General features: G+C 41.0%; 1 protein-coding gene across 1 annotated transcript in view; it reads right to left on the bottom strand.

Annotated features, from left to right (window-relative positions):
• LOC309550491 (IgGFc-binding protein-like) overlaps nt 1-12272 on the bottom strand; it is a gene marked incomplete at both ends in the record, with an annotated part of 214675 nt that overhangs the window by 29105 nt on the left and 173298 nt on the right. The window contains 3 exons of the mRNA XM_082250860.1: nt 2124-2395; nt 3914-4200; nt 4314-4694. Coding sequence (XP_082106986.1) covers nt 2124-2395; nt 3914-4200; nt 4314-4694 — 940 coding nt within the window. The remainder of the gene's footprint in view (nt 1-2123; nt 2396-3913; nt 4201-4313; nt 4695-12272) is intronic.

Below are 12272 nucleotides of genomic sequence, written 5' to 3' on the forward strand. Positions count from 1 at the left end.
TTTTTATTATGTGAGTTTTTTTAACAACCATGAACAACTTATGACCAAGTGGTATTGCAAGTTATGTGTTTTAGTTGTCATTGTTTTTTTAAGGGGTAGTAAACCGCATGAAAAAAAAAATCTCCCTGCAATTTAATGTCATAATGTGCTAGTATGCATCGCATACTAGCACATTATGAAATACTTAACTGAAAATGAATCCCTCCAGCGGCACACTGTTACCGTTGACAGGGCTTCCATCTTCACCCAGTCTTCCTTAGGGTTTGTGGGCTGAAGCCATCTGATTGGCTGAGCCGCAATGTCGTCACTCCCATGCTTGCGCATTGGAGTCACGGCCGCAGCACAGCTCTCTCAATGGAATGCATGCATCCATTGAGAGCGCAGTGCCCATGCGCTGGTGACATCACTGGGGCTGCTTAAGTAAATATCGACTAAACTGTACATTTTTAAGAGTGGTTTACTGTACCTACATGTAAGCTTTAATATAGGCTTACCTGTAGGTATAAATCCCCAAAACGCCTTTACTACCACTTTAACAGTGAAGATTTATTTAAATCCATTAATTGAATGTGAATAGGATCTCTTTTTTTTGTAATATCAGAGTCCCTTGCAATGAGCATAAAAATAACTTGTGTTATGTGTAAAATGTGTTATCATGTTGACATGGGTTGTCAATGGGCATTGCTGTGCTTTTAAATAGATCATCAAATTGTGTGTTTTACATTGTGGTCATTATCATCTACTTTGGAATTATTGCTTATAGAGCAGATGGATCATGCACCTCAGTGAAAGTTTTCTTTATGAGCCGATTAAAATATTGGAATTGAGACTGTCAATAAGACCTTCCCAGTATTATATGGCAGTGTTCCATATAAATCTTTTGTACAATCATTCCATGAATCCATTGGAGCAAAGCTTTCTGACATATTCACCAACTTTACATAACTCTTTTTTACTGCCACTTCTAGAATCTGTCACACACAGGGATCCCTGTCACTTCCCACACAGGGATCACTGGTTGCTACAAAGCCAACAGCTGCCTCATTCAGCCCCATGGGCAATGGCCTATTTGTTAATTTTCAATCAGTGACTGTGGAAAACCCCAGATGGTTACTGATTCAGGATGGTAATAAGACATCTTTTGCAACAATATTGTCAGCTGCAAGGGGTCATACATGTACTGAGGACAGAATGCCTGTGGCATGGACACTCCATCCACAATGCTACCCTCCTTCATGCTAGAGATATGTGTACTTGTTCCCAACAGGTACATGATTTTCTTGTCCACACTATTATTTTTTGTGGGAATGAGCATCAGAATTGTGCCCACATCACTCTTTATTAATACAATTATCTATGTAGATACACAGTGGTGTTTAGTGTAATGGACTGAACTTGGCAGCTTCAAAGGAAATTCAATAGGACTTAAAATCACAGCAAATTACTTTTTTACTTTATGCAATACTTGTTTGTGTATAATAAACTAAGAAGGAATAGAGGCATTTATGGTTAATTTTGATATATTGTTTTGAAGTTGCAGGCCTTTGAAACAAAACACAATTTAACATAGTGTACATCATAAGAGATAAAATGTCAGCATTTTATCTGTTTATAAAATGATAGGTCATGGTGATCAGTTAGGTTCCAGTACTCCATAAAACCCCATGCCCATCCTGAAAAGAGTTATATATTTGTAGGACTAAAAACAATTTTATCATCCTGTTCCCACAAAAGTCACACATAAATACTCTTTATTTACTCTCCAGCAGATAGCCTGTTTGAGCAAAACAAAGTTCTGGAATAATGGAAATGCGTCCTGCATTTTGCTGAAATTCTGAATTGCGGGCAGAATCGCACCCATGTGAATGGAGCCTTAAAGTGAAAATTCATACACACAGTTTTCAGTATACAATTTTCATTAAAATACTTTATAATGGTTAAGTTTTATACCAGTGGCTTTTGGTGCAAAGGGAAAAACACTCTTATTTTGAAGTAGTGAATAATTGCCACATTGGTAAATGGTAATAAAAAAATAATGCTTTTGTCAGTAAAATCAATTACTCAAGTTACATTTTGAATATTTCTATTTGAAACCATTTACAAAACAGATCATTTTCACTTACTGCAAATGGTGCCCTCTCTCCAGTCACCAATACTGATGCCAACATTTTCACAAGCGGCAGCATAGGCCTCTAAAGCATTGCAGAACTGATCTTGGATTCCTCCAGTCGCACACAAGTCATACACACAGTTCTCAAAATATATCTGAGGAAGAATGTGGGGGTGGCAGTCCATGAAAGGTCCATTGGCTGAGAATATCAGTTTACATTTGTCTTCATAATTAACTACTTCAGCAGGATCACATGGTGACGGATCAATAATGTCTTCTTCACATCTATAGAAGCAAATCATTGAATGATTTAATGTTTCTCTCATTAATATTATTATTATACAGGATTTATATAGCGCCAACAGTTTGCACAATGCTTTACAACATTAGGGCAAACAGTAAGGTTACAATACAATTCAAGGAGGAATCAGAGGGCCCTGCTCATTAGAGCTTACAATCTAAAAGAGAGGGTCAAAAAGGTAATAACTGTGGGAATTAGCTGATGGAGAAAATAAAAGCACAGTTGTTAGGAGGAGGCAGGATGGGCTTCTCTGAAGAGAAAAGTTTCTAGGGATCGCCTAAAAGTATATAGAGTAGGAGAAAATCGGACAGATTGGGGTACGGAATTCCAAAGGATGGGAGAGGCTCTGGAAAAGTCCTGGAGGCAAGCATGGGAGGAGGTTACAAGGGAACTAGAGAGAAGGAGGTCATGGGAGGAATAAAGAAAAAAATGTGATTGGTATTTTGAGATGAGGTTGTGATGTAGCTGGGGTCAAGTTGTTGATGGCTTTTTAATTTATTCGTAGTATTTTGAATTTAATTTGTTGGGGGAGTGGCAGCCAATGGAGGGATTGGCAGAGAGACGAAGACGCTGAGTAGTAGCCTATTTAAAGATAAGCCTACTTAAAGGTAAGCCTCATTATATTCCTACAAGGATGATATTAGCAGGATTTGTTTCTCATATTTTTTTATTTTTTCCATAATATAAAAAATTAGCCGCCGTTTAACCTTATTAAAGATTATGTTACCCCAACATTTCATATTCCTGATGTGTTTGTACCATGTACTTGTGTTAAAAAGTATCCTGTTCTCTTTGTATTCCTTCCTTCCCATTTTTAAATTCCTTCTACCTTGTGACAGTGGGTTAAAACACTGGAAAATGATAGCTAGGTAGTTCTTTAAAGTCATATCTTCTTGATTAGAATGTGTTATTTGGAAAGTACTGTACTAATAAATTGCTCAAATTATCAATCATATCAATTAAAAAATACCTTAGCGCATCTGACCAACCCAAAGGCACAATAAAGGAGAAATGGGGCCAATGCTCTTTTGACCCTATTTCTCTTATGGATTACAGGAGTACACTTAGTTCTATAGCCCACTGTTGGCTGATGTCCCAGAGCTGGTTCAGCCTTTGAAAAGATCCCGACAATATGGTCGGGATCCACTCAAATGCCTGGACTGGCAGCAGGTTCAGCCTCTCAAAAAGCCACTGAGAGGCTGGCTCAGCCTCTCAAAAAGCTACTGAGAGCCTGAGTCAGCCGCTTCCAACCCCACAACCTACAAAGTCCACTGGTGGGACCGGGGAGCAGCAGAGCAGGGAGCTGGTGACTGAAGATCACTATCTCTCTGCTCACTAAATACTAAAAAGATCACACAGAGTTTATCTCTGAAAACAAAGTGACACAGTCATATTGACAAAGGAATATTCATTTTACTTTTAAGTCCTTACATTTTGGTAACTGAGTCTAGATCTAGGATAATCAAGGTAAAGTTTTATTTTTATTTATTTTTTATACTTACAGCCAATTATCATCAGGAACACGCCAGCTGCTTCCAAAGTCATTGGATGTGGGGGCAAGTAAACCTTCAGGTGTCAGAAAGTCATCTTGCTGGTTGCCATTGTAAGTGCCACAGAGCCCACACAGTTTTCCTTTAAAGTTCTCATTTACTTTAACAAAGAGTTCTTGGTCCCCACTATACTTAACTTCAAGACCAAAGTCAGTCTGCACAACAACAAAGGAACCACTTAAGCGTATTAAGATGCCGGGTGCTGGGTTCAGAGGCAGTGAGACAAATAGTCCATTAATCTAAAGATAGAGCAAAGTACAATAAATAGGTGTGGGAAAACATCATCAAAAAAAAAATAATTAATTTGAATGCTGATGGCACCATCATACATTTGTTTTATTATAAAGCTTACCTCCACCATTTTATATTTGCCCAGAATGATATTAAGGTCATTGAAGCTGACTGCAACTGAGTTTATAGCTGTCCAGGTTTGGCTTCCTCTGTGCTCATTTCTTGTAGTGATTGAGAAATACACACTTGTGTTTCCACAGGTCTCCACAGCTGTATAATTACAGGCTCCTTGGAAATGGTATGACTTTCCATCAAATGTTATGTAGTGTGGATCACCATAGATATGGCAGATGGAGGTATCAGCAGGGAAACAAGCCTTAATTCCATTTTGTACTTTGCACACTTCTTCAGGATCACAGGTCTGAGCTGTACAGTTCACATGATTGTTTCCTTGACACGTACAGCGGCTGTCACAATCCCCTTTCCAGAATATATAATGTTTCTGTAAAATTAAAATGTAGAATTGCATAATCCATTTACAAAGCTTATAATTGTCCAATCAATAGTAGATCAAATATGGTTTTCCTGTCTCATATCAGTGTAATAGGAGCATTATATCAGATGCTTGTAATCTAACGGTCAGCTTTCTGGGAATTTGGTTTTAAAAGCTAAGTTAGAAGAGAGAAAAAAAGGCAACATGGGCAGTGATTGAGGAACACATCAGATACTGTAGGGGGCCTTGTGAGTTCCCAACAGAGAAGCTTGGATGTCACATTAGGAAAATTATGGTATCATACATTGTAATGATAGGAACAAGGGCAGACTGACCATACGGGCATTTCGGGCACTGCCTGAGGGCCCGGGCCAGTAGGGGGCCCCATGACATTCGCCGTCATCCCACTATACTCATGGAACCTATCAGCAATGTAGTGAAGCCGGGTCTAATACAGGCAGACTATTTGGTGTGAGCTGGAGTGGGCATGGGGGAGAGGAATACACAGCAGCAGCTCTAAGCTTGTGTTACACGTTGAGCTACAGATCATAAAAACAACATCTGATGTGGGAGTGCACAGCATTTAAGATTTAATGGAACAAACAGCAAGTTGGAAGTAAAAGCGAAAGTCAGTAACTTTTTCTGCTCTGTTCTCTGTATGACCACTCTGACTTGCTGACATCTGTGAAAGAGCCATGAGTATTAATCATTGTTTATCTGGAGCAACCTTTGCTTCTGCTCACTGTCTTCAGAGAAAGTGAGAATCTGAAAAATTGATCTGCTTTCTGTATACAGGCACCACAATGACATGCTGATGTTGGTGGAGGAGCTGTGATTGTTAACCATTGCTTTCCTCTATCCTTGCATTAAAGCTTATATTAACTGAAATTCTTGCCTATGCTCACGAAACCATAAAGCCTCCCCCCCCCCGACCCTCAGCCTTGGCCCTTCCCACTGATCCTAGGGCCATTTACCCCCATTTCATGGTCCTTTATTACAATCCCACAGCAGGCCCCTTTCACATGTTCTGCAGTGGGCCTCCTTCGTGCTGCATACTTCATGGTGGCAGAACGCCAAAGCCTGCTTGCATGTGCGACCTTTGCAACCCTGGTAGTTCCACCACTGTCATTGTGAATTTTTTTGGAGACTTTGGTGATATATCAGGGGTCTAAACAGACCTCTGATGTTTCACCTTTGAGTTTGAGAAAGGAGATTGAGGACACAGTCCTCAATTTCCATCTCTGCAGCCTAAGCTGCACTGATTGAATGAACAGGAATAGCTCTGTTCAGTGCATCCTCTTCATTCACACACTAAAGCATAGTAAAGGAACTGATGCCCTCTATTTCCCTCCTGCATCCCCTGAATGCCGGCGGGAGGAAGTAGCTGTCTTTCAGTGGCTATGGGAGAAAAATAGAGAGAATCGGTTCCTCTACATGCCGCCCCCTACAGCCCCTCCTATCTAGTAGGTGACAGGGGAGCATTAGGCTTGGTCACTATTGCAAACCCTGCAACCCCTGTAGCTACACTTCTGCTTGCTGACATTGCTAGTATATGCTGACTTATGGGGGTGAATCATGTGTGTGAAGTACAGTTTAGCTGCTGCTAGAAGGTGGCACACTGCTTTTCTTCTATTGCTGCTTTAAAGCGTTAGTAAGCAATACAATATATAGGTGGGGCTTTGTGTGGGTGTGGCTTAAGTGTGGGTAGGGACACAGGGGGCCCCATGTCTCATATTGCCCTGGAGCCCCATAAGTTGTCAGTCTGCCCCTGGATGGGAATAAACTAAAATATTAAAGGGCTGAAAAGTGTGTGTCCTAATATGAAAAGTTTATGCATCTGTAGAAATTGAAATGATTTCCTATGACTTCAGTTTTACTACTGCTCTCGTTGTTGTAAATGGTCCCAAGGAAGATTTTTTTTTATATTATTTCATTATGGTTTGATTCAGGTTTGTGACACTGTTAACCACTTTAAGGGCACTTACACCCCCTTCCTGCCCAGACCAATTTTCAGCTTTCAGCGCTGTCACAATTTGAATGATAATTACTCAGTCAAGCAATGCTGCACCCAATCAAATTTTTCATCATTTTTTTTTCACAAAAATAGAGCTTTCTTTTGGTGTTTTTTTTTTATTTTATTTTTTTGCGATAAAAGTGAAAAAAGAGCAAGAAAAAAAAACATTTTATTTTAGTTTCTATCATAAAATTTAGCAAATAAGTAATTTGTTTTCATACATTTGGGCCAAAATGTATCCTGCTAAATATCTTTGGTAAAAATAACCCAAATTGGTGAAAATATTTAGTCTGTGTGAAAGATATAGAGTCTACAAGCTATGGTTGAAAATTGACCCTATTCACACCTGACGGCCTATCTCATTAATTAAGACCCTGAAATCTCAGCACAGTACAAATACCCCCCAAATTACCCCTTTTTGGAAAGTAGACATTCCAGGGTATTTAGTAGGGATGAGCCGAACACTCCCCGGTTCAGTTCCCACCAGAACATCGTGAACAGAGGAAAAGTTCATTCGAACAAATGAACCCCATTGAAGTCGATGGGACGCGAACCTTGAAAATCAAACAGCCTCATTTTTAAGGCTTAAATGCAAGTTATTGCCCCAAAAAAGTGTATGGGGGTCCAGGTCCTGACCTGGGGAACATGTAGCAATGAAAAAAAAAGTTTTTTAAAAACGATCGTTTTTAAAGGAGCAGTGATTTACTGATTTTAATGAGGCTTAAAATGAAACTATAAAAATTAAAAATTCCTTCAAATATCATGCCTGGGGGGTCCCCTGAATATGCCTGTAAAGTAGTGCATCTCTACAATGTATGTAGCCTGCTGCAGGTATACTTACATTTCTAAAGCAAAAAATGTCATATATAAAATTACATACAAGTTTCAAATCGGATGTACTTGTCATACAGGTGCAGAAAAATTGGGCCTTGCTTGTTGATGGTGCCTTAACACGGTAACCCCTCACAGTTACTCTTGCTCTTGCTGGGTGCAGGAACGGCCCTGCTGCTGAAAAATTCATACATACAAATATGAAATCGCATGTACTTGTCATACAGGTGCCAATAATTGGGCCTTTGGTGTTGCTGGTGCCTGAACATCGTACCCAACCCCTCACAGTTACTCTTGCTGGGTGCAGGAATGGGACCTGCTGGTAAGAATGCCATGCAAATTTGAAATCGCATGTGCTATACAAGTGCCAAAAATTGGGCCTTTGCAGAAGGTGGTGCTTGAGCACCGTAACCAAGGCCTCGCAGTTACTCTTGGTGGGTGCAGGAATGGGACCTGCTGGTAAGAATTCCATGCAAATGTGAAATCGCATGTGATATACAAGTGCCAAAAATTGGGCCTTTGCTGTTTGTGGTGCCTGAACACCGTAACCAAGGCCTCACAGTTACTCTTGCACTATGTCGACTGTGACACCACTTTTCACAATGGATACAGAGGCTGCTTGCACTCTTTTCGTGGCCTGTGAGCGTCGGCCTCTCCTTGTTGGCCTTTTGGACATGATGTTGATACAGATCAATAAAGGGTATATGTAACTGACCAATAGATACTCAATGACCTGATATGATGTAATTGATAGCCCTATAAATGAGCTGTGGTGGTTATAGATATACGAAAGGGAACGATTATCAATACTCTCACTGATATCTGATGTAATCTATAATCCTATAGATGGATGATCTGTGATCCCTATAGAAAGATCCACAACTGAGCAAAGGTTACTGTGGCTGATTTCTGCAGTGATCTCTATTCCTACAAGCCTGAGACTCCTATAGAAAGATCCATAACTGAGCAAAGGTTACTGTGGCTGATTTCTGCAGTGATCTCTATTCCTACAGGTTTGAGAGCCCTATAGAAAGATCCACAACTGAGCAAAGGTTACTGTGGCTGATTACTGCAGTGATCTATATTCCTGCAGGTCTGAGACCCCTATAGAAAGATCCAAAACTGAGCAAAGATTACTGTGGCTGATTTCTGCAGTGATCTCTATTCCTACAGATCTGGGACTCCTATAGAAAGATCCACAACTGAGCAAAGGTTACTGTGGCTGATTTCTGCAGGGATCTCTATTCCTACAGATCTGGGACTCCTATAGAAAAATCCACAACTGAGCAAAGGTTACTGTGGCTGATTTCTGCAGTGATCTCTATTCCTACAGATCTGGGACTCCTATAGAAAGATCCACAACTGAGCAAAGGTTACTGTGGCTGATTTCTGCAGTGATCTCTATTCCTACAGATCTGGGACTCCTATAGAAAGATCCACAACTGAGCAAAGGTTACTGTGGTTGATTGCTGCAGTGATCTCTATTCCCACAGGTCTTAGACCCCTGTAGAAAGATCCAAAACTGAGCAAAGGTTACTGTGGCTGATTTCTGCAGTGATCTATATTCCTACAGGTCGGAGACCCCTATAGAAAGATCCAAAACTGAGCAAAGGTTACTATGGCTGATTTCTGCAGTGATCTCTATTTCTACAGGTCTTAGGCCCCTATAGAAAGATCCACAACTGAGAAAAGGTTACTGTGGCTGATTTCTGCAGTGATTTCTATTCTTACAGGTCTGAGACCCCAATCGAAAGATCCAAAACTGAGAAAAGGTTACTGTGGCTGATTTCTGCAGTGATCTCTATTCCTACAGGTCTGAAACCCCTATAGAGAGATCCAAAACTGAGCAAAGGTTACTGTGGCTGATTTCTGCAGTGATCTCTATTCCTGCAGAACTGAGGCCCCTATAGAAAGATCCACAACTGAGCAAAGGTTACTGTGTCGGATTTCTGCAGTGATCTCTATTCCTGCAGGTCTGAGACCCCTATATAAAGATCCAAAATTGAGCAAAGGTTACTGTGGCTGATATCTGCAGTGATCTCTATTCCTACAGGTCTGAGGCCCCTATAGAGAGATGCAAAACTGAGCAAAGGTTACTGTGGCTGATTTCTGCAGTGATCTCTATTCCTACAGATCTGAGGCCCCTATAGAAAGATCCACAACTGGGCAAAGGTTACTGTGGCTGATATCAGCAGTGATCTCTATTCCTACAGGTGTGAGACCCCTATAGAAAGATCTAAAATTGAGCAAAGGTTACTGTGGCTGATTTCTGCATTGATCTCTATTTCTACAGGTCTGGGACTCCTATAGAAAGATCCACAACTGAGCAAAGGTTACTGTGGCTGATTTCTGCAGTGATCTCTATTCCTACAGATCTGGGACTCCTATAGAAAGATCCACAACTGAGCAAAGGTTACTGTGGTTGATTGCTGCAGTGATCTCTATTCCCACAGGTCTTAGACCCCTGTAGAAAGATCCAAAACTGAGCAAAGGTTACTGTGGCTGATTTCTGCAGTGATCTATATTCCTACAGGTCGGAGACCCCTATAGAAAGATCCAAAACTGAGCAAAGGTTACTATGGCTGATTTCTGCAGTGATCTCTATTTCTACAGGTCTTAGGCCCCTATAGAAAGATCCACAACTGAGCAAAGGTTACTGTGTCGGATTTCTGCAGTGATCTCTATTCCTGCAGGTCTGAGACCCCTATATAAAGATCCAAAATGAGCAAAGGTTACTGTGGCTGATATCTGCAGTGATCTCTATTCCTACAGGTCTGAGGCCCCTATAGAGAGATGCAAAACTGAGCAAAGGTTACTGTGGCTGATTTCTGCAGTGATCTCTATTCCTACAGATCTGAGGCCCCTATAGAAAGATCCACAACTGGGCAAAGGTTACTGTGGCTGATATCAGCAGTGATCTCTATTCCTACAGGTGTGAGACCCCTATAGAAAGATCTAAAATTGAGCAAAGGTTACTGTGGCTGATTTCTGCAGTGATCTATATACCTACAGGTCTGAGACCCCTATAGAAAAATGCAAAACTGAGCAAAGGTTACTGTGGCTGATTTCTGCAGTGATCTATATTCCTACAGGTCTGAGTCCCCTATAGAGATATCCACAACTGAGCAAAGGTTACTGTGGCTGATTTCTGCAGTGATCTCTATTCCTACAGGTCTGAGACCCCTATAGAAAGATCCAAAACCGAGCAAAGGTTACTGTGGCTGATTTTTGCAGTGATCTCTATTCCTACAGGTTTGAGACCCTTATAGAAAGTTGCACAACCGAGCAAACGTTACTGTGGCTGATTTCTGCAGTGATCTCTATTCCTACAGGTCTGAGACCCCTATAGAAAGATCCACAACTGGGCAAAGGTTACTGTGGCTGATATCAGCAGTGATCTCTATGCCTACAGGTCTGAGACCCATATAGAAAGATCCACAATTGAGCAAAGGTTACTGTGGCTGATTTCTGCAGTTATCTTTATTCCTACAGGTCTGAGACCCCTATAGAAAGATCCACAACTGAGCAAAGGTTAATGTGGCTGATTTCTGCAGTGATCTATATTCCTACAGGTCTGAGACCCCTATAGAAAGATCCAAAACTGAGCAAAGGTTACTGTGGCTGATTTCTGCAGTGATCTATATTCCTACAGGTCTGAGACCCCTATAGAAAGATCCAAAACTGAGCAAAGGTTACTGTGGCTGATTTCTGCAGTGATCTCTTTTCCTACAGGTCTTAGCCCCTATAGAAAGATCCAAAACTGAACAAAGGTTACTGTGGCTGATTTCTGCAGTGATCTCTATTCCTACAGGTCTGAGACCCCTATAGAAAGATCCAAAACTGAGAAAAGTTTACTGTGGCTGATATCTGCAGTGATCTCTATTCCTACAGGTCTGAGACCCCTATAGAAAGATCCACAACTGAGCAAAGGTTACTGTGGCTGATATCTGCAGTGATCTCTATTCCTACAGGTCTGAGACCCCTATAGAAAGATACAAAACTGAGCAAAGGTTACTGTGGCTGATTTCTGCAGTGATCATCATTCCTATAGGTCTGTGACCCCTATAGAAAGATCCAAAACTGAGAAAGGTTACTGTGGCTGATTTCTGCAGTGATCTCTATTCCTACATGTCTAAGACCCCTATAGAAAGATCCAAAAATGAGCAAAGGTTACTGTGTCTGATATCTGCAGTGATCTCTATTTCTACAGGTCTGAGACCCCTATAGAAAGATCCAAAACTGAGCAAAGGTTACTGTGGCTGATATCTGCAGTGATCTCTATTTCTACAGGTCTGAGACCCCTATAGAAAGATCCAAAACTGAGCTAAGGTTACTCTGGCTGATTTCTGCAATGATCTATATTCCTACGGGTCTGAGACCCCTATAGAACGATCCTAAAATGAGCAAAGGTTACTGTGTCTGTTATCTGCAGTGATCTCTATTTCTACAGGTCTGAGACCCCTATAGAAAGATCCAAAACTGAACAAAGGTTACTGTGGCTCATGTCTGCAGTGATATCTATTCCTACAGGTCTGAGACCCCCTATAGAAAGATCCAAAACCGAGCAAAGGTTACTGTGGCTGATTTCTGCAGTGATCTCTATTCCTACAGGTCTGAAACCCCTATAGAGAGATCCAAAACTGAGCAAAGGTTACTGTGGCTGATTTCTGCAGTGATCTCTATTCCTGCAGAACTGAGGCCCCTATAGAAAGATCCACAACTGAGCAAAGGTTACTGTGTCG

This window comes from Pelophylax lessonae, assembly GCF_965119305.1.
Source record: "Pelophylax lessonae genome assembly, chromosome: 3".
NCBI lineage: Eukaryota > Metazoa > Chordata > Amphibia > Anura > Ranidae > Pelophylax > Pelophylax lessonae.